The 24,880-nt window shown below is 32.5% G+C and overlaps 2 protein-coding genes across 2 annotated transcripts in view; one reads left to right on the plus strand and one right to left on the minus strand.

The window, feature by feature from the left end:
- The window catches only part of LOC105832592 (cilia- and flagella-associated protein 100), a 106,425-nt gene extending 97,173 nt beyond the window's left edge, over window positions 1-9,252 (minus strand). Inside the window, exon 1 of the mRNA XM_012673688.3 lies at window positions 8,835-9,252. Within this exon, the coding sequence (XP_012529142.1) occupies window positions 8,835-8,959 (125 nt within the window). The 5' untranslated portion in view covers window positions 8,960-9,252. The remainder of the gene's footprint in view (window positions 1-8,834) is intronic.
- Window positions 9,253-13,106: 3,854 nt separating this feature from the next.
- On the plus strand, window positions 13,107-18,281 carry LOC118645787. Its single transcript, XM_036287496.1, has one exon. It carries the CDS (start codon window positions 13,107-13,109, stop codon window positions 18,279-18,281), a length of 5,175 nt encoding a protein of 1,724 aa, XP_036143389.1.
- Window positions 18,282-24,880: the final 6,599 nt, after the last annotated feature.

Here is a 24,880-nt window from a genome sequence, read left to right on the forward strand (position 1 = left end):
GTTCCTGTTAGTTGTAATTTCCCACTCAACAATGTAATTGTAATATAACACACGTGTTATATTACAATTACATTGTTGAGTGGGAAATTACAACTAACAAGCACGTTACATGTAACTTTGTGTTTGCTGGGTATGTTCATGTCCAAGTGTTACAAGTACAAGTGTCGACTTCGCGGGTAAAGACTTGAGACTGTAACTATGTGTATACTAGATGTGAAGCCTGTACTAAAAGTATAGTGAGGTATAGCGTGGTGTAAGGAGAAGGTATGCTCGTCAAGCAGACCAAATTTCGACTCGTTCTGCGCACATATGGCGGTAGAACAAGTGACCTTCTACCCTTATGAAAAAAAACTATTGAGATCCAATAGTAACTGTTCAGAAAAACTATTGGCAAATTTCCAGTAGTTTTTTGGCGGACTACTGAGGAAACTATTTGGGGACTAAATCGTATTTTCCAATAGTAACTATTCACAAAACTATTAACAAATAGTTTCCTATTAAAAAAATACTATTCAGATTCAATAGTAACTATTCATGAAACTATTGACAGTTACAATGTAAATAGTTACTACTAGAGAATTAGTGGCTTAAATAGAACTCTCCAATAATAACTATTCGCAAGGCTATTGACGAATAGTTACTATTCAGATGTGAATAGTTACTATTGAAAGATTATTGACTTAAAGAGTAATAGTCCTAATTATAATTTTTGTCCGACTGTAGATGTCGAAAAATGGTTTTGCCATTTAGTTCAAAATTAATTATTTACCAATTATACATTTTTACATCAATGTTTTTCACAAATGAATAATTATGAATAATTTAAGTACAGTAAACGTACGTATTTGTAAAAATAAATAATTACTGAATAATTTTAAACTAAATAACCATTCGTCAACGATCTGGCAAATAAAGTTATTTTATCAAATAGATTTTATCAATATATTAATACATCTTTTCTAATTAATGCTAATCACCAATCGTGTGAATAATCAAAAATCGAATATATTATATATTGTCTTACAAAGTGGACATTATAAGAAATGTAAGAAATAAAATAATTTATTATAGAATATTGTTTTTTATAATTTTGTAGAAAATTTTTCCGCCAGGGAACTGTGTAATCATTTTTTTTTGATAATATCATGTTTAATACTGTATTAGTACTTTTTCTGAATAGATTAATTACCCAATATTAATAAAATAATATAATAACTATCGTCGTATATTATATAATATATATAATATATAACTTGTTCTAATTATTATCGAATCTCCATTTTTCAATAGTTCTATTGAAATTAATGCTTCATTAGTATTCTAATTATCAATAGTAACATCACCAATAGTATGCTGCATAGTATGTACAGCATACTATTCCTTAATAGTAACACCAGTAGTAGGCACAGTTGTATGAAACTGATGGTCCAATAGTGTATCATTCGTCAATAATAACACTCACCAGTAGTCAGAATTTATGAAACTATTGGGCCAATAGTATATTATTTGTCAATAGTAACACCACCAGTAGTTATATTTTATAAAACTAATGGATCAATAGTATATTATTTGTCAGTGGTAACTCCCTCAATAGTTACAGTTTATAAAACTATTGGATTAATAGTAAACTATTCGTCGTATAGCAACACCGCTAAAAGTGTACTCTTCGTCAGTAGTAAACTGTCAAAAGTTACTATTAATGTACTATTCAAATTTAATAATTACTATTGAAAGCCCAATAGTTACTATTGAATCTCAATAGTTTTTTTTCATAAGGGTATATTGGAAAATAAGAGGCACTTGTAAACAAGCTGGTGATTTGTGATTATTTTCCGAAGAGCAGACATAATGGTAGCATGCAGTGTTAAAAAATGTACAAATTGCAGTGAAAATGTCAAAGAGAAAAAAATTATATTTTATTCTTTTCCTAAAAAACCTGAATTTGCGATAAAATAGATGGAAGCCTGTGGGAAGGTTAACCTCAAAACTGGTAAATACATAAATTTAATTTCATTGTATGTAACAATTGTAATAGATAATGCACTTTTTAATGTAAAAAATGTTACAGCACGCATATGTTCCACTAATTTCCTGTCAACTAGTACATATATAAAACTTGTACTGCTCCTTCGCTTCGTTCTTTTTAATAAAAGAGTTTTTTAATTATTTTTAATTAATAACTGATAATGATATTTTTCCATTAAATTAATTCAATAATTATCCTTTTATCATTAAAATTAATTCTACGTTTTAATTACTGCGGGCTAAATAATGCAAAACGTTGATTGGTTAATACATCAATATGGCTGGTCACTTGTCCGACAACGCTGATTGGCTAACCACCATCGTGCACAATAACACATCTTTGGTTTGTTCGCGTCGCCATGCTCCGACATGCTCCTACTTACTCCAACGCATTCTAATAGGTTGGCGTCATCGGAATCAACGTATTGGAGTGCGTTGGGGTGAATAGGAGCATGTTGGGACATGTGACGCGAACAGACCCCTTGTCTCCTTACATGGCTGCGTGTAACCCCACACAGTACGCTTTATCGGGAGCATCCCAGATGCGCACAATAACAAACAGACACCACCAATCAGAATGCTGGGTTGGTTAGGGTTAGGATGAATTTATAGAATTTGATTGGTGGTATCCGTTTGTTACTGTGCGCATTTTGGACTCACTCGCTTTATCCTAGGGATGTCTCTGGGATGCCATTTTAGAATATTACAATATCCTTTATCCGTGGATAGTCTCAGACATCCAAGGAATGTACAAGTGTCCAACGATTTGACATTCTGTAGATGTCTCAAACGATATTCAGAGGATATCCAAGGAATTTCCTGAGATATCCTGATATCCTGAATATATCTTGATGATAAAATTTGTCAGAATTATTTAGATTTTTTTCCGAATTTTTTATAAATGTTCTAATTTTTTATAAGAATTGGAACGTTTCTCAAAAAAATTTTAAAAATGAAAAATTCTGATTAATTTAGAAAACTTTTGAATATTTCTAAATATTTTTAAGAGTTTCTGATAAAACTTATACAAAAAATAAAAAGTTCTAATTATTTCTACGGTAATTTTGTAAAAGGAAGAAGACTATACATGTTTTAGCCAAGCCACCAAGTTGTACCTGTTAAAGCATGTTTAATCTCTGCCCCCGAAAAAAACGGTCATTCGTCCAAGTTAACCATCGCCAATGTTACTTGACTTCGAAGACTATACGCATCCTAACTTCGTGATGATTCATGAATACTTTTTGTTTGTGCATACATATTTGTTATAGACATTACAATAGATGTTGTCAGAAGGATGAAACATATATAGTTAATTTATATTTTTGTAAATAAATATAAAATTTTGCAAGTTTTCACTCATTTTTACATATGCAAAATAGCATGTGGAATAACTTATTAAAAAATCTGTTTTTGCTCCGTATATAATAAAATTATTTTTTTATGTTACTTTTTATAATTTTTTAGTATTGTTTAAATGCCACATTGTTCCAATAAGTGTAATATTGACTTAATCTCTACTTCTTTTATGTTCTGATGTTTCAATTTACGCTTCTTGAGATTTAATTTACGCTTGTCACTCTTTTATTTCACTCTTCTTTATATTATGATTCACTTTCCCTTTACATTTGATTTACGCCCCATAGTAGAGCTAAAAGATGGAATATTATTTGGATATAATAGGATATCGTAAGATATCCATAAAATATATTTTATGATATCTTATAAAATTTTAAGATATCTTCTAAGATATTTTCTATATATCGAAATATATTAATAGGATATTATATATCTTAAGATATTTTACGATATCCTAAGATATTCTTGTAGAATATCCCGGGTGCTACTCATTGAGATTTCCGTGAGATCGCCTACATCTGTCTGGGACAATTTGGGATATTCTCAGAAGAAAGTGTGTTGTGTAGGACTGTAGTGCTGCCAATCCCTACAAACGAAGCAAAACAGACAACATCGATCGGAGGCGAGTGAAATTAATTAGCCACGCATACCGGTTGTTAAAGAAAATCTAACAAGTGAAATAGCGATGCAGCCAGCAGGGCCATGTCTACAGGTAACGAAAAAGTAATGTACTCAAAGCATAGAAGCTGCAGAGGAAGCATTTGGAGAGGTTTAACAAATCAGGAAAGGTAAGAAGGTCGCCAATTAATTCAAGAATCAACAGCCACCGAAAAGAATAAGAGATAGACAAATTAACTGAGATTGTCTTACAATTAGAATTTAAGATGAGAATATATGCAATGGCAAAAAGAAATCCGAGAAGAAATAAAAACGCTTAGAGAAAAATGGGATAAGGAAAAGGCAGAACTAGAAGGAAAAAGTGATTGCAAGAAAATGAAGGAAAGAGGGAAAATCCAATCGAAGAAGTGGAATGGCTGGAAAGAAAAGAAAAGATGAGAAAAAGAAGAAAAAAAAGAAACTAGGTAGTCATAAAAAAAGTGAAATGCTAAGAATGAAGGTAATAAATGAAACAGAAGAAATTACCGAATAAAGAGCTGGGAATAGAAGTACTGAAAACGGATAAACGTTGGATAAAGAAAAGAGAAAAGAAAGGCATGGAAGTAGTAACATCAAGTGGCTGGAAGGAAAAAAGGTTATTATTAATATGATGTGGTTAATTATTAATTTTAAAAAATAAACAGAAAAGAAGAAATTTATTTATAGATGACAATTTAACAAAGAAAAAAGGACATTCAGAATAACATACTGGAGTTGGTGATCTATACTTTGGAACTGTTGTCAAGTGGGCCCGTCATAGTTATTTAATAGAAAGAACTTTTTAGTTTGTATTTACGTTTTTAAATTTTTATTTTTCTAGTTTTTATTTAATAAATACTATACAAAGACAAAGTGATAGCTGAGACTTTTCTCTATATTTAAAGGAGAAATAAAAAAGCCATTCCGCATTAAAAAATCAGAAAAGATTGTAACATTATACACATTTATGAAAAGAAAGTATATTTTCATCTTTTTTTTAATCAACTGATTTATCACGAATATGTATTTGTTGATACAAATGTCGGATCATCATGAAGTGTCAGTTCCTATACGATCAAAGTATTATGAACTCTTTTTTTCCTAGTACTTTCTTATTTTTGTTGTGTATATTCTGGAATGCAATGCAAATCAATAAAATTCATTTTACTTGCAAGATATATATTTAGTCGACAATTACATCTCCTAGTAGCATATATTGGCGCAATATTGGGAAATGATCGGAAATATTTTGGATATAAATTGTTTCCCAATATTGGTTCAATATTATAAAGTAGACACTTTTTTATTTTAGCGAATATTGGATCTATTCAACAATATTGGACCAATATTAAGAAATAATATCTATCAATTTTTTTTTATTGGACACTCAGCGGGCTAATTTGATTAAATATAAACAGAAATTAGATATATTACACTGTTAAAAGTTATTTAGTCAGTCTGAAACTTATTTAATTTATTCCAAGACAGCAAATCCAATAACAAAAGATTGAAAAAATACGCGCTGTTTTCGTGCAAATACTTAAACTTACAAATTTATTGCCGCTTAAATTTTGCAATAATCTTGTATAAGCGTGATTATCCAAACCTAGTTACACATATTCATCCATTGTTTAGTTTCTATAATCGTAAGAACGGTCACCTATCCAACTGTCAGTCGCCGTCGATGTTGCTTGATTTTGACGTTCCTTCGCAAATTAACTTCGTGATGATCAATGAACACTTGATGCTTATAAATACATATTTGTATATAGATCAGTTCAATAGATATTATTAGAGAGATAAACAACGTAAATAGTTAAACTATATTTATTTAAGTATGAAATACACACACACACACCACACACACACTACACATACACACGCGCGCGCGCGCATTCACGCACGCAGCTAAGCAATTGATTAATATAGTATAATTTTGGCTAATGCACTTCCAATGTAAATACAATAATATAATAAGTTAATTATTTGATTGATAAATGTTTTAAGCATAAAGTTAAAACTGCCTATTTCGCGAAACACAAGACTGTATAATATGTAAATTATTTACACGTATTGGTTTGTGATAATGTGATATTGGAAGTATATTAACATTTATTCTATATTTAATATTAAAATGCAATTGATGTACAATATTGGCAGTATATTTGCATATATTGTATGACTAATATTGACACAACATTCAAAATGATTGGCCAATACATTCTCAAGAAAACAAATATTTAATTAACATTCGCCAATATTCCGCCATGTATTTTGCTATTAAGGGGCTATATACACCCAGAAATTTTGAAAAAATGGATTTTTTATTTTTTACATATTCGTAAAGTATAAGGTCCTGAGAATATCCCCTGCAAGTTTCAAAGTGATTCCTTGAAAATTGTCGAAGATATAGTGAAAAAGGTCCAAGCGCGTTCGACGACGCTGGGGCGCGATGGGCGCCTTCTAATCCTTCGCAGCAGGTAGCTTACGCAAGAATATTACGCCGGCAAGCTAAAATCGAAGCCTTTGATGCCGCTACATCTGGGGAGGGTTCACTGTATGGCCCTGGAGTGGATGATTCCATGTAAATTTGAAAAAAAGTTATCTACGTTTTAACCGAATGTCAAACTTTAAACGCGTTTTTCTCGAAATCATGTTTTCAAAACGCGTGCCAAAAATATCTCGAAAACGGCTGGACCGATTTACTTGAAATTTGGAGGGCTTAAGCTATACAAAAAAGGCAGTCTTTACCGTAGCGGTTTTTTTAGAGCCCTTACTTTTTTTTTAAGTTAAAAAAACGACCGATTTTTATCCTAAAAAATCGCTTTTTTTCTTTAAACGGCCGCCATTTTGCCAAAAATCGATATTTAAAAAATCGGCTACGATAAAGACTAGATAATATCATTTAGTTTAAGAAAATTCTAGACTGGTCTGTTTCAGATAAGTTCTGTACGAGCTGCAATTGGCACCGCAAAGCACCTTTTTTCAACAAGGTCTTGCGACGAAGACAATATCTCCGCCATTTTTAAATATTTTCAGTTCAAACTTATTCTGAAACATGTTCTAAGAATATATATTAAAGTAAAGAAAACTAGGATTAATTACATACATTAGGTTTCGAAAAAAAAAATCGAGAAAAAGGCTATTTTTTACTTCTCTGGGTGTATGTAGCCCCTTAAGGTCTTTAAGACGAGTCTTTACCTTATGAATGTGATATTTTATTGTTATTTTTATATTCATTGATGTTATATTTTGATCATTAATCACGTAATTAATGGCAGAAAACTCATGACAAATCGACACCATCACATTTGTTGGCATAATATGTAACATCTACATTACATATATATTGAATAAATATTGAATCATTAAATTATTAGAGAATATACTTAAAGATTGGATTGCAATATTTGCAAGAAATTCAATAAACATTAAACATTTCTACAATGTCTTTTAAATATATAAATTTATATTTAACATCATGTAATTTAATAAACATTACTTGCAAAAATTATATTCATTAAATGCTTATTATATATTTATTTCACATTAATTATTAATTTAAAATAACATTTTAAGGAAAATATTTAACGTTTATTTAATACGTTTAATTTTATTACATGTATATATTAATTAAATTAATTTCATATTAATATGTTTATGTTGCATTATTAATTCTTTTGTACTATTAATTTGAAAAATCTATCATTACATCTTTTTAATATTTAACATTACTTTAACCTTTACTTTATATTATTTAATTATAAAAAATACAAATGTAATAATTTAAAAAAATATTTATCTAACGTTTCATATTAATATAATATTTTATAAATTAAAACTATTACATTAATTGTTTATTTAAAAAAATACCATTTTAAAAACATTTATTTTCTTTATTATTTATATTTAATATTAATTTCATGCTTATTTAATTTTATTTAAAATATTGATTTAAAATAATCCATTAAAAAATGATTTAATTATTGTATTAATTTTTTCTACAAACATTTTTCTTATTCAAACAAGCCATAAAAAATTATTCCAGATCCTATTCCTATGTATATATAAAAATAAATAAAAATTGTTACTTATTTATGAAAAAAGTATTTTACATATACATGCTTATCTTTTTGACATCTCTTGAACTGATTTATCAATATATTTGTATAATAAATTGTATTATTTGTATCATAAATTGATTATGGATTATCAGAAAGTATCTGGTATGATTGCAGAAGTTACGTAACATTAATGGTAGTCTTGGTTTGGATAAAACTGACCCGTTGATATTTTTTTTCCCTCCCCCTTAAAAAATAAAATAAAATAAAGCCTCTGAGAAAAAAAAAGCTCTGAAAACTAATTCCTACTTTTTTTATCATAATGCTACTGTTTTGAAATAATATTAATTAATAAAATTTATTTTAACAACATAAATTCTTTTTAATATTAAGAAACATTTATTCAATATTAAAAATTAAATTTAAAACTTAATTTTTTTAATATTAAAATAAATATTTTTAATGTTAGAACATACGTTCTCAAATATTAAAATAAACATTTTTTTTAATGAGGGGGAAAGTAAACTTAACATATTATATATTTAATATTATTTTTTTAAAAGTATTTTTTTTTCGGATGTTTAAAAAAATGTTTTTAATAGCATTATTTGCTGATTAAGACATGGGTACTGTTTCTTTTGATTTTTCATTGAATTGTTCACACTTCGTTCAAGAGGATGAATATATGCTTGGTTTATCTTACGTTGAACGTGTTGGAAAAATGAGACTGAAAAAATAAAATGTGATTCGACTAACCTTGAAAATTTTTGATAAATGTTACTGTTAATGGCCGATCCTTTACGAAGCATTACGTGTGATTTCTTTTGTGTCGTTGACAATTGGATCCTTTGGTTGATATTGCGCATTTCGGAGAGGCTCATTTTTCCTTTTTATTAATTAAAACTGGAAGGCACTTACAAAACTCACGATAACCATGTGAGATCCGCTAAGGCACGCTAAGGGATCTAATTTGTTTGACATGCGCTTTGGGCTTTTCTTGTTGTAGAGCTGCGTTCAATGAATTGTAACAGTATACTTTCGTTTTGCAAAATGCATCCATCCATATATGAAAAAATCATTCGATGCATGTTTCTAATGGAAGAGTTTTATTAAAATTGTTATGAATAATAATAACATTGAAATGTTACCAATTGCATGTAAAATTTCTTTTATTGTAATCATTTTCAATATTATTTTATTAAGATTTCAAATTTAATATAAAAATTCAATATAATACGTTAAAATTAAAACAAATTTAGTAAAGTTTAAAATAAAAATTAATGAATACAGTAAATTTATAAAATTATTTAGCAGAATTTATTAAAATTCAGTACTCTATGCCCAGATAACAAATTGTGAGGGCTCACGATCACGGTGTGATTATCACACGTGCGTGCAATACCACAATCATATTGCCCTCACGATGTGATGACGACACGTGTGTGTGCGTGGAAGGTGGCAGTGGCACTATGCAGACATGCATGAGAAGGTATATATGAGTGATCGAAAAAAGATTTCACTGTATGATTGTACTTCCTTATGTATGATTGTATTTATCACAGTACGAATGAAAACATTATTCGTACGGATTCATGTCATCCGCACAGTGTGATATTCACACGTGTATGCAACAACGCAATCACGTTGCGTTTATTACGTGACGGGGTAGAAAATGGCACTGAAGAGCCATATATGATCGATATATAGGGCTTGCTTTTATATGAAATTTATATATATATATATATATATATATATATATATATATATACACACATACATACATACATATATATATATATCATATATATTTAAACTTTATATAAAAGCAATTTAGTCAACGATATATATATATTTTAATAAAATTAATAAATCGTTGGCTAAATTAGAAATCCTCATAATTCCATCGGACGTCCAATGGAGTTACAAGATTTTTTAATTTAGCTGACGATATTTATATTTAGATATTTATTACATTTAGATTTATTTATTTATATTATACATACATACGTGCGCGCACGGTGTGTGTGTGTGTGTGTGTGTGTGTGTGTGTGTGTGTGTGTGTGTGTGTGTGTGTGTGTGTAAAATGAACATTTTGAACACTTTTGGAATTTTCATAATTTTTTTTCTCTATTATGCATTTTTATTTTATAAAATTACATTTGATTAATAATTTTCATTGTAATTTAATTTTAATTAGTTTTAGTTTTTTTAGTTTTAGAATATTCATATTTTAATTATTGAGTCAATATATACGTGTGATCGCTTTGAAAATTTTTTACAGTTTACAGTCGAAAAAGAACGTTGTTAAATTGACAAAAAATTAGGAAAGAAATAATAAGTTCCTTTTGACTATTGCAAAAAATTTTCAAAGCGACACATATTGCGTGTAAATAATTGAAACATATTTATCCTGAAATTACAAGAACTAATTAAAATGAAATTAAAATTAAAATTATTCATAAAATGTAATTAGAATAAAAATACAAAAAAGAATAAAAATAATTAAAAAATCCAAAAATGTTCAAAATTAATATTTAGCTGGTGTGTAAAATCTCAATAAAATAAAAAATGCACACATTTTCAAAATGGTCATAATGTTAAAAGTTTCTTAAATTTTGATATTTTCAGAAAATTTGTAAAGTGTGTAAATTTGTGAAGCTTTCAAGAAATATTGAATTTTGATAATTTTTACATTTTTTACATTTTACGATCTTTTAATTTTATATACATATAAAATAATCTAAGTTTAAAAAGATTAATATTTTTCACATTTTCAACAATTAACTTTATAATTTCTTGAAATTATTTAGTTTATCTGTACTTACAATAAGAAAACGGTCGAGGCGGTTCTTCACCGATTTTGTTGGTCTTGGATACGTAGAGCATAAAAAAACCCCATATTTTTTTATCAGCTTTGAGTTTTAGGGGTGTTTCAACTCCTAGAAAAAGAAACAAAAAATGAAAATTTGACATTTTTTTAAAAATTGAATACATCATTGCAAAGAGTATAAAATACTATAAAACTTTTGTGTAAAACATTTTTTCATGTATTTCATATTTTAGAAGATATTTGGTAAAAATGAAAAAATACGTTTTTTTATAGGGATTAAAACAACCTCTAAACCTTGAGATAAGCCGATAAAAAAATACGGGTCTCTGAACTTTTTTGATGCTCTACAGCATATACAATGCCCATCAAAGTCGGTAAGGGATAGCCCCGATCATTCCCTTATTAGTTACGTATCTGTAAATAAGTATTATATTTATCTTTATTTTGTATTTCTTTTTCGTTCTTAACACAAAGTAATATATATTCAATATGTAATTTAATTCAATTTAATACATAGTAGAAAATTAATTTTTTTAACTCAGCTATTTCCCGTTTCGTCTTAATAAAAATATGCATCATCGGATTAAAATATCGTTCACATTATTCTTATTTTCTAATAAGTCTGTAAGAATATATTACATTAGGTGAATATTCAGGACAAAATAAGGCAATGATTAAATTTTACGATCTCTCTCTCTCTCTCTCTCTTTCTCTTTTGCTCGCTCGTTCGAAAAATGTTTATTATTTTTATTATATTATCATTTAACACTCAAAGCTCACATTGCTCGCACGCGTGAGTGCCGCATGTATGCGAGTGATATGAGTCTTAATTAAAACACTCACATGAGGCTCCTATCACCCGCACGCGTGCGGCACTCACGTGTGCGGGCGATATGAGTCTCAAAGGAGGACGCATCTGCATAGTGCTGTATAGTCACACTGTGACGATTATTAAGCACGCGTGCACGCACTATGCAGTCACTCTGCAGACATTTTGTTATCTGCATTTGTCACTGTGCAGACATTTGTTATCTGGGTGAGTGAACTGAAATGGAAGAAATCTTCTAACAAGAGAAATGTCACGGGCGTCCGACCCCAATTTAATTCTCCATGAAATATGTTGTTGAACACAAAAATTAAAGAGACCTGTATTTTTTTTTATGTTCAGAGGGTAAAATACTCCTTCGAAGAAAACAATTTTTCCCTTTCGGAGCGAATACCACCAGAAGTATAATAGTTAGAAAAAAATTTTTTAAGTAGAAGTTGTATGGTTTTAAAAGTACTTGTTCCGAACCGATAGTCACGGGATAAGTGGACCTATTTATCCGCCGATATGTAATAAGTCCTAGTGTACGTGATTATAAAAAATAACGCATAGGTGGCGTGCAGAAGGGTCCTCGCGATCGGCACGCGGCTCGTTAACTTCACTTCCGCTTGGTACACGCGTGTGAGAGCACGCGCGATATTATAGTAATAAAATTTGGAGTTCCTTGTTGACGAACGTCTTCATTCATTTATACATCACACCGTCAAGAGAAAATAAGGATCTCCAGGCATTCCAGATCCACAAATACATACATGGTCCTTCGAGCCGGATATCCGGTACCTGGATGTTCGACAAGGAACGAAACGCACAAGCAGCGAAGTCGAGGGTTATGGCGTCGCATGGAAACAGCAAAGGGTGCACCATAACAACGAATCAAGAAATCAAGAGTTGCACTACAACTGCCGATTAAGCAAGCTTGAGTGGTGCAGTAAGCATAAAGGCCCCGTGCTAAGCAAGGGTACGTACGTAACCCTCACACACAACGAATCGAAAGTAAGCATCTCCTCATCAACGAGCAACGGGCGACCGCCCGGAATAACACGTGGCCGCCGTAAGCAGCACGCAGCAGCCGTAAGCAGCACGCAGCAGCCGGAAGCAGCACGTAGTCGCCATAAGCAACACGGTACCGCCGGAGGAAGCGCGAGCACCGGACCGTGAGGGGGCTCGACGGTGCAGACGAAGGAGCGACGGCCATATTGGAAACAGACCAGAGGGAAAGCGCGTTCGCAAAGGCAACAAGTCCAGAGTACGTTCGGTTGTGGTATGTAAGTGAGATTAGAGTGGCTCGCGTTGATTGTTTGTAAGTTCACGGTAAATATTTGAGTGATCACCGGTAATATTAAATTGTATTTGCGTAATAACATTAATCGGAATGGCGAGCGAACAGGCAATGAGTTTGTTAAAAAAGAAACGCGGTATCATTAAAGGTCAACTGTCTAAGTTCACCACATTCGTCGATAGATTCACGGACGCGGGAAGCGTGACGGAATTGGTTGCTCGGTTGGAGAAGGCTGAAGCGTTATGGTCGGAATTTGATAAAATACAGACTGAAATCGAGCTAGCGGACGATTCGGAGGCGCAGGCAGGTCATCGCGACGCGTTTGAAGCGTCATATTTTGTAGTGATAGCTAGGGCTAGAGAGTTAGGACAGACGAATCCAGATGTACAGCCGCAAACAAATCACGCGTGTAACAATTCAAATCAAAACGTGCAACTACCTACATTGAAATTACCGGAGTTTGACGGTGAATATAGCAAGTGGATGCAATTTAGCGATACGTTTAGAGCAATAATTCATAACAACGCTACTTTAACCATTACACAAAAATTTTACTATTTGAGGTCGTGTTTAAGCGGAGATGCCGCGCGGGCCTTAGACACATTAGAGGCATCGGATGCAAACTACGACATTGCTTGGAATATTTTGAAAGAAAGATTTGAAAATAAAAATATCATAATACACAATCACGTGAAAGCCTTGTTCGATTTACCGCAGGTTATCAAAGATTCCCACGCGTCTCTGAGGGACCTGTCTGATAGCATGTCGCAACATTTGCGCGCATTAGAATCGCTAGGGCAGCCGGTAGAAAGCTGGGACTCGATAATAATTTTTCTGATTACAACTAAATTAGATTTAGCATCGCGGAATGAGTGGGAAAAAATGTCGGTTAAACGCAAGGAGTTACCCAGCATTGATAGTTTCAAGATATTTTTAAACGAGCGCTGTCAAATACTTGAAAGATTATTCAAAGATACTAAACAAACGGATAAACGCAATTCAAATAAAGATTCAAAGAATACCACAAAGGCGGGTTCGTTAACTCATTTAGCGGCAAACGTAGCAAAATGCATGTTTTGCAAGGGCTCACATAGCATATATTTTTGTAAAGACTTATTAAGCTTACCCGTTGACAAGCGATTAACACAAGTTAGAAAATTAAAGTTATGCACGAATTGTTTGAGAAATAATCATTTCAGCAAGGATTGCAGAGCAAGCGGCTGCAAAAAATGCAGCGGCAAACACAATACCTTATTGCATTTTGGCGATTCAAAGGTTGAGCACGAAACGAATAATCAATCCTCATCGAATATAAACAAGGCAGTAGATAACGACAAAGCAAGCATAAATCAGGAGTCAGCGATAACTACACATGCGGTTCAGGCAGCTCATAATTCGTATATTTTATTGGCAACAGCGAGAATTGTTATATTTGATAACAATGGTAGATCACATCCCTGTCGAGCTCTATTAGACAATGGTTCTCAATCTAATTTTATCACGAGCAAATTAGCGCAAAAATTAGGGCTAGCGAAAACACCCATAAAGATTCCGATTTGCGGAGTTAATCAAAACATAACCCATATTTCGCACAAAACTGAAGCGTCTATTAAATCGTTATATAACAATTATAAGGCCAAATTATCCGTTTTAGTAGTTGACAACATTACACAGGATCTACCGAATAGATTCTACAACATCTCCGCGTTAAACATTCCGGAGGGTCTCTCATTGGCGGATCCGCGTTTCAACTATCCCGAACCAGTAGATATTTTGTTAGGTGCTGGTATATTCTGGGAGCTCTTGTGCGCGGGACAAATCCAGTTAGGTGAAGGCAGACCATTCCTTCAAAAGACAAAATTAGGTTGGATTGTGTCAGGGCCCATGGCGCCTAGATGTAGGGAGTCAGAATCGTTATGCCATCTTAATACAATACAAGATATTCGCGATAGTCTAGAACGGTTTTGGAAAATTGAAGAATGTTTGTCAACACCAAATTTGACAAGAGAGGAATCCGAGTGCGAAGACCTATTCGTAAAGACCATGAAGCGTGACGAGCACGGGCGGTTTACGGTACGGTTGCCTTTTCGAGCAAACGCGGACAAACTCGGAGATTCGTTAGATATGGCAATTAAGCGACTTTACTCATTGGAAAAACGATTAGCCAAGGATTCTAGTCTCAAAGAGCAATACGTTAGCTTCATGAATGAATACTTAGAGCTTGGTCATATGACCGAGGTAAAGTCAAGCGACAGGGACCTCGAGTCAGTGTACTATCTACCGCACCACAGCGTAGTAAAGGAATCGAGCATAACTACCAAGACACGCGTGGTTTTTGATGCATCAGCGAAAACGTCAACGAACTTGTCGCTGAATGACGTCTTAATGGTCGGTCCAGTCATTCAAGACAGTTTATTCGCGATACTGATCAGATTTAGAATGCATAAGTACGTTTTTACCGCGGATGTAACGAAAATGTACAGGCAAGTTAATGTTCATGAAGCCCATCGAGATTTTCAACGCATCGTTTGGCGTCCAGATGAAAGAGAACGTATACGTCACTATCGGTTAAATACATTGACATACGGGACAGCTCCGGCTTCATTTGAGGCTATACGGTCACTTCGGCAAACAGCTGTGGATAAACAGAGTGTATTCCCTGATGCATCAAACATAATTTTATCGGATTTTTATGTCGACGATCTTATTTCGGGAGCTAATACGGTGAAAGATGCGCTGAGACTTGCGCATGAAATAGATACGATATTGCGCGGCGGATGTTTTCATTTGCGCAAATGGAATAGCAATAGCGAGGCCTTTATCAATGCAATACAAACTGAACCGGGTAGTAATCAAATACATTTAACGCAGGATACTAATTCTAAAACGCTTGGTTTGTCTTGGGACGCTAAGAAAGATATGCTGAATTATCAAGCAAACGCGATTAGTAACAAATCGAATAGGGTTACGAAAAGAACGATATTGTCAGTCGTGTCGCAATTATTTGATCCGCTAGGATTAGTTAGTCCCACAATCGTTTTGGGAAAAATTATCATGCAGAAAATATGGAAATTAGGAATCGGTTGGGACGAAGCATTGCCCCTCGACTTATTCACGCTATGGAGTCAATTCTGTGAAGATATGAAATTCATAAACGAAGTTTCTATACCTAGATACACGATGGGTCATCAATGCAGGGTATTAGAATTGCATGGTTTTAGTGACGCGTCCGAAATTGCATACGGAGCGTGCCTATACGTACGAGCGGTGGATAACACCGGTAAAATTATCACTAAATTATTATGTGCTAAATCGCGCGTGGCACCAGTAAAAACAATAAGTTTGCCGCGTCTTGAGCTGTGTGGTGCGGTATTACTGGCACGTTTACATCAGCAAGTAATCGAAGCATTGAGTCGCCTTCCAAATTGGAAGTCTGATAGTTTTTATTGGTGTGACTCTACTATCGTTTTATCGTGGATAGCTACCGAATCCAGTCTATTAAAAACCTTCGTAGCAAATAGAAGCGCGGAAATACAGAGACTTACAGACAGTAAGCGTTGGGCGCATGTCGCGGGGAGTGAAAATCCAGCAGATATTGTATCTAGAGGCATGAGCTTATCTAAACTAGCGACTTCGCAATTATGGTGGAACGGGCCACCATGGTTAGGGCTAGGGTCGAATCATTGGCCAATCACAGATAATACGTGTATTCCCGTGCCTTCTGAATTGAAGGAAAGCAAAATAGCATGCATTACGATTAAATCTGATTGGGATGTCTTCAATCGTTTTTCATCATACTTAAAATTACTTAAGGTAATGGCCTATTGCTTGCGTTTTATCGACAATATACGAAAGGGCGTGAGCAAGAGGCGTTTCGGTTCATTATCAGTTGATGAACTAAACAAATCATTGCTCACACTCGTTAAAATAGTTCAAATTACACATTTTGCACCCGAAATCAATAGTTTAGAACGCGAAAATGCGGTGCGATCTAGCAGCAAATTCTTATCGTTAAATCCATTCTTAGATGAGTACCGCATTTTACGAGTGGGTGGTCGATTAAAAAACTCTAAATTGCAGTACGAGCACAAGCACCCTATGCTGCTACCAAACAAGCATGTGTTCACCCAGATGCTCATAACATATGAACACGAAAAACAGATGCATGCGGGATTAACGAGTACGTTAGCCGCGATTAGAACGCGTTTTTGGATTTTAAATGCTCGGAGCACAGTGAGGAAAATAATCTTCCGTTGCATGATCTGCTTCCGGACAGCCCCTAAGGGTGAAAGTTATCAAATGGGAAACCTACCCGAATCTCGTGTGAACGCGGACAGGCCGTTCACAGTGGTCGGAATAGATTACGCGGGACCGTTTCTGGTTAAAGATGGCAAATTACTAAATCGAAAATTGGTCAAATGTTATTTGTGTATATTTGTTTGTTTTTCAACAAGAGCCGTACATCTGGAAGTCGTGGGCGACTTAACAAGCGATTCGTTTCTAAATTCACTCAAGCGATTTGTTTCAAGGCGTGGAATATGTAAGCATATTTACTCTGATAATGCCACTAATTTTGTTGGTGCGAAGAATGAGCTCGGCGAAGTTTTCAATTTGTTAAATCAAATAGATAGGGATAGTAAATTCGTAAATTTTTTAAGTCAAAACCTGATACAGTGGCACTTTATTCCACCGCGTGCTCCCAATTTTGGAGGTCTCTGGGAGGCGGCAGTGAAGAGCGCTAAGTATCACATTAAAAGAATAGTAGGCGAAGCGCATTTAACGTTTGAAGATTTGTATACGGTGATCACTCAAATCGAAGCTATCATGAATTCTCGGCCGTTGATGCCAATGTCCAATGATCCCAATGATATGGATATTCTAACACCGGGGCATTTCCTAATTGGTGAGCAACTCACGTCAGTACCACAATCGTCCGTCGTAGAGTTGCCCACGAATCGAATGAATCAATATCAGCGATTACAACAGATGGTACAGCATTTTTGGTCACGTTGGACCAACGAATACTTGTCACATTTGCAACAACGTTCCAAATGGATGAAGGACGTTCCCTCAAAGGTCAAAGTGGGTAGCATGGTACTCCTGAAGGAAGACAACACACCACCACTGCAATGGAAGCTGGGACGTATTACGGAACTGCATCCAGGAGCAGATGGCGTACCTCGCGTAATTAGTGTTAAAACCTTTACCGGAATCTTAAAGCGAACAATAGGAAAGATATGTATATTGCCCATTGAGGAATCAATGTAATAAATAAGCGTTAAGTTAATGTTAAGGGATTAGTTCTTGGCAATTAATCTTTCAGCAAACAAGGTATTATGAGTAGAATTCAACTCAATATATAAGCATTGGCTATTTTGATTATTTGGTTATTACTCTGCGAGAGATATCCATAAGTGAACATGTATGTTTTGTTACTTTATTATTATTTCACTTGTTAATAGAAGTAGATCTCGTTATTGTTTGTTTATTCAGATACGAAGAATTTAGTTTGATAAGTTAATATAATTCATTTTGATTGAAAGCAGTCCTTTCAAGAGGCGCGGTATGTTCCGAACCGATAGTCACGGGATAAGTGGACCTATTTATCCGCCGATATGTAATAAGTCCTAGTGTACGTGATTATAAAAAATAACGCATAGGTGGCGTGCAGAAGGGTCCTCGCGATCGGCACGCGGCTCGTTAACTTCACTTCCGCTTGGTACACGCGTGCGAGAGCACGCGCGATATTATAGTAATAAAATTTGGAGTTCCTTGTTGACGAACGTCTTCATTCATTTATACATCACACCGTCAAGAGAAAATAAGGATCTCCAGGCATTCCAGATCCACAAATTCATACAGTACTTTGTAGCTGTAAAAAATTTTTTTTTGTTTAACAAAATACCTCCATTTTCAAAGGGGTATTTCACGCTCTAAACACTAAATTCCGCACACAAAAAAAAATACGTGTCTCTTTGATTTGTGTGTTTAACAATATATTTCATAGAGAATCAAATTAACGTCGAATGCCTGTGACACTTTCCTCATAAATAATGTAAATTATCAGATATAAAGGTTTGATCGACTAAACTGGTAGTTTTTATTATTAAATTAAAAAGTTACAACAACCATAAACTTAAATTTTTGTCAAGTAACATTAAAACTAAGAGAACAGAAAATTGCTGCAAAAACATTATAAGTTTATGAGTATGAAAAGTATGGCACATATATATGTGTGTCAATAAATTTATAATTTGAACACTAGAGAATGTAAAGACAATTAAAATAAAATTATTGTAAATCAGCTCATGGATTTACATTCTTACTTCCTGTGACATCTATAAAAGTGACACAGCTAGTTTACAAGAGTTTACGTTTACAAGAGTTACATTACAACAGTTTACAAGCTAGTTTCCCAATTGAAAAGAAACTTACTTGAACATTTAGTGCTCTTTTGTGAATAATTGCTCAATCAGCAAGCAATATTTTTTAAATGTTTTTAAATATTTATTTTTAATTATTTTTACATTATTAGTATTTATGGTACAAATAATATTTATTTAATATTTATTAAAGATTTATTTTATATTAATTATTCATTTAAAATAACGATTAAAAAAAATATTTATAAAACGTCTATTTAATATTTAAAAATAATTAATTTTTTATTAAAAATGATAGTTTAAGAAAATTATTTACGTAACATTTATTTAATGTTTATTTAATATTTATTTTATATTTAAAAAAATATTTAAAGTAATATTAAAAAAAACATTTATTTAATAATGGTTTAATATTTATATTTCAATCATTAATTATTTAAAATAATGGTTTAGGACAAATACTTATATAATATTTAATTAATGTTTATTTAATATTAATTAATATTTTAATAAATTGATTAAAATAATATTTACGTAACATTTATTTAATGTTTATGTAATAATTATTTTGTATTTAAAAAGTTATTTAAAATAATATTCAAATAAATATTTGATTATCCTGGTTGGAAAGCTTCATTAGAAGATCGAGGATACCAGGAAGAGCTTACCTAATCAGCAAGTAATATTTTTTAAACGGTTTTTAAATATTTATTTTTAATTATTTTTACATTATTAGGATTTTTATTTTACAAATAATGTTTATTAAATACTTATTAAACGTTTAACAGAGCAAAAATTATTTACATTAGCGATTCCTCACCGATTTTGATGACCTCCAAATATGTTGTCAAGGTCATCATTCTGAACAACTCTTCCCTATACATGTTACCGCCGCTCGATCTTAGTTTTTGTGTCACCCTCCTGAGTGACCTTGAAAAGATTTTAACCGTCGCTCGTGATTTATTTGAAAGTTTATAATAAAAAAAGGTTTATAAATCCGGTACATAATATTGGTGGTTTAGATAAAGAACCGGTCTCCTATCTCCATGGCACAGAACAATGTGTAAACAAACGATTGTAGCGACTTCTACCCCAGTCTGGTACAGCAGAGAATGCGTGGGCCATGCTTTAGATTTTAAGAATAATATTTATAAAACTTTTTCATCAACTTTAATTGTTAATATCTTCCTTTGCGAGGCAGAGCGACGCTTTTTTTGCCAGATTCGTCCGTTTTGTGCGGTGAGGAATAAACTCTCCTTAAGTATTACTAAAACATTCTAGTGCAACTTAAAAAAGTATGGTATTTATTAAACTTTTGTGTTAATAATTTTTTGTATATAACTCGAAAACTAAAGTCGAGCGGCGGTAACATGTATAGGGAAAAGTTGTTCAGAATGATGACCTTGACATATTTGAAGGTCATCAAAATCGGTGAGGAATCGCTAATGTAAATAATTACCATATCTTTTCATAAGTTTTTCTACGTATATTCTATTTTGCATATATATAAAAATGAGTAAAAAACTGTAGTTTTATATTTATTTATAAAAATATAAGTTAACTATACATGTTTCAGCCTTCTGACAATATCTATTGAAATGATCTGTAACAAATATGTATGCATAAACACGAAGTATTCATGGATCATCACAAAGTGTTATGTTGCGTACAATCTTCGAAGTTAAGCAACGTCGACGGTGGCTGATAGTTGGATGGGTGACGGTTTTTTCGCAGAAATTAAACATGTTCTAATAGGTACGACTGTAGCTTGGCTGAAACATATACATATAGTCTTCTCGCCCTTACAAAATTATCGTAGAAATTAAACGATGCTAGATTGGTGAGATTACGTTGAATTTATCAAAATTATTTAATAATATAACGAAATTTTTGTTTTTGTTGCAATAAAAATTTAATAATAAACTCAATATAAATCTAATAAGAATATTCGGATAAGTCAAAATAGACTTACGTGCGCCGCGAATGTTATGGCATAGTATAAAATTAGCAAGGCGTCACAGTGGAAATATTATTCGAGATAAATGTTTAAAAAACAGTTTTTTAAACGTTAAAACAGACATTTATTAAATGTTAAAAAAACTTTTTAAAATTTTAAAGCAAATGTGTATTAAACATTTAAGAAATATTTGTCTAAAGATTTAAAAAAACGTTTTTTTAATTAAAAAAAGGGAACTTATCTCCTTATTTTTAGCGTTAAAAAAAATGTTTTTTTCAAATAATTTTTAAATATTATTGAAAATATTTTTTAAATATTATTTTGCTGATTGGGTAGTTGCAGATTTTGTTGCTCCACATTTTAAAGTAATCGATGGCCGAATTAACTTAATACTAAACTCAACACAGTCACACGAAAGCAATAAAATAAAACAAAAATTAACTAAACATTTTTTTAGTGTAAATATTTGTGGCTAAGTAGTTGCTATATTGCGGATTTTGTTACAGTAATCATTTTAGAAAAAACTATGTTGACTTAATTATAAATTCAGCCACACAAAAAAATAAAATGGCCACACAAAAAAATAAAATGAAATAAAAACAATTAATGATTTTTAAGTTTGAATTTGTGGCTAATTAGTTGCTCTACTTCTATCTTAAGGGCTAAAGTCATAAATTTTGAAAAATTAATTTTTTCAAAAAATTTTAATGTAAAAGTAAATCATCTTAAAAATATTCCCTAAAAGTTTCAATCCGATCAATATTCACAAAAGTATAGACTAGGTCACCGCCCATCCGACTTTGCGGGAAACGCTCTGTGCAGATAGGCAGCGGTAGATATTCAGAAACAGTAAATTTTCTCCCTTACCCTCCTACCTTACTTTATGGACCTAGATGATTTTAGATGACTTTATGTAAATTGAAAAAAGAATTTGTATTTTGGTTTTATTTGCATTTGAAACTTGAAACGTGCTTTTCTGAGAACTACATTTTTTAAGTCGATGTTCACATCGTTCACAATATCACAAAAACTATTGCACCAATCTTAATGAAATTTTGAACACTTATTTTAGGTATATAAAGATATAACAATTATATTATTTTCGAAAATATTTATTAGCTTATTTATTGTTTAATTATTGATAATTACATATACTTTATATAGGGCGTCAGAATGTGTGGAAGGTGTTTTGTGAGCTCCGAAATGAAAAGGAGAATTGGGAAGAGTGAATTTGAAAAGAAGGTAAGTAGTAGAGTGTGAGAAGGAGACGGAGACGATTATGGGGAAATGGAGAGAAGAAAAGAAACAAGGAATTAAAGACGTAGTGAAGGGACGTAGTGAAAATCGGAGTAAGAAAGAGGATAAAAAGTGAAATGTGAACAGCAGAAGAAATAGAAGGAGGGGGAAAAAGATGGAAAGCGGAACAGAGGAGATAGAAAAAGGGGGAAAAGATGGAAAGCGGAACTAGCAAACATCACGGGTACGGGTATGTAGGAGGCGTGCGGAATGGTGGTAGCAGGCGCATAGAGCTATACAAATGAGATGTCGCGACAGGAGAGATAGCGGTTGGCAGCAATGGAGAAGGACGGTGGTAGCGTGTCCGAACTCATGGGTGGCCATTGGAATAAATTAATGCCAGCTTTATTGCAAAAAGGCCGTAGCCGGATAAGAAGGGGGCAATCTGCCCCCGCACAGATCATACTCATTTTTTTTGCTTTTGTTGCTATCAGTATCACTTACAATTTAGCCAAATATTAGCTCTTTTTATTGAACCCGAATTTTTCCCAAGTAGGAAATCGCCTGCGAATACTGATAAGTTCCGGTGAATAATATTTTTTAATCAGTTTCTGTTAGTTTCGGGAAGTTAAACAAGTCACTGGAAAAAATATTTTGGAAAGGCAATTGTTTCCGAAACCAACTATTTTCTTCAACCACAAAAGCCAAAGAAATTCTAAATGAAGATGATAGTTTGAATTTGCAGTTCCTCAAAGACCAGTCCAATATATTGAAGCTTCAAGTACAGTCCCGTTACATATCTAAGAAAGTGTATCGATTATTGAATACACTCCTGATAGTATTAGTCAATCAGGGATAAAAAGATACTTTTGTGAGTGCGCCAATGGACGAAGAACAGTTGGCTGCTGTTCGCACATTGCTGCCATTATTTATTATTTATCCTACGGACGATATTTATCAAAAATTCCGAGACCAGGCCAGCACTTATGTAAACTATTCAAAACAGACGGCATTACGCTTATTATTGATGAAAATTAGTCCGCCCATATAAATATTGTAAATAATAGTATGAGAGCTAGTGATTATGTGCACAAATGTGTGTAATTCATTATTTTGAGAATCATTAATAAATATTTGATTTAATACAATTATAGTTTGTTTTTATAATTATTTTATTATATTATTTTATTATATTATATTATTTTATTATATTATTTTTTAGTAAGATTTACTTGTTGTAGAATACTGTCTAAAAATTCTACAAAAAAATACGGCAATGGTACAAAAAACATATATTTAAAAAAATTTTTTTAAATATTTTTAAGTTTTTTTAAGTAACTTCCACTGATTTTATTAATTCGAAAAAATTTGGTGTTGTAGTATACTGTTTCAACATTCTACAAAAAAAATATCGCGATTGTACCAAAAGCATATCATATTTAAAAAAAAACTTTATTTTTTATGGGTACCTGCTATCCACTATGTTGCTTTGAAAAAAATACATTTTGTAGAAAACTGTTCCAAGATTCTACAAAAAAAATTTCGTAATTGTACCAGAAGGGACTAAAAAAAATCAAGAACATTTATTTATTTTTTTCATCAATGTTTCTGTCATCAAAAAACCTTTCAGAATTTTTCACAAATGTGCTTCAATGATATCTATAACATATTAAAATTTCATCAAAATCGGTTAAGCCGATCAAAAAATATAAATTATTTTTAGAATTTCTATTTTTATTATTTACATCAAGACAGTTTAATAAAAAGGGCTAATATTTGGCTAAATTGTAAGTGACACTGATAGCAATCAAAGCAAAAAAAATAAGTATGATCTGTGCCGGGGCAGATTGCTCCCTTCTTATCCGGCTACGGCCCTTAGCACTCTTCTTGCTACGTGTGGTCGTGCATTATTTTGCATGAATATGAATGCGCTCTCCAATGAAGGGCGCATACGGTATAACGTAGGGTATTAGTACATCTTCTACATATACATCTGCGTTCACATTTCCATTGAAAAAATACAAATCTGTATGCGCGTTGGCAGATATTCCTGCCCAAACCATAACAAAACCTCCGTTGTAGCTGTGTCGTTCACTCACTGTACAATCTGCAAATCGTTCTGCAACTCGACGATAAACCCGTTCTCGTCCATCAGGAGAAAATAGAGTAAAACAACTCATCGCTAAAGAGAACGTTACTCCAATCTGCGTACGTCCAGTATGCATGACTCACTGCAAAATCGAGCCGAAGTGCACGATGACGACGCGTAAGCAAAGGTACAGTTACAGGTC

The sequence above is a fragment of the Monomorium pharaonis genome, chromosome 5, assembly GCF_013373865.1.
Source record: "Monomorium pharaonis isolate MP-MQ-018 chromosome 5, ASM1337386v2, whole genome shotgun sequence".
Classification (NCBI taxonomy): domain Eukaryota; kingdom Metazoa; phylum Arthropoda; class Insecta; order Hymenoptera; family Formicidae; genus Monomorium; species Monomorium pharaonis.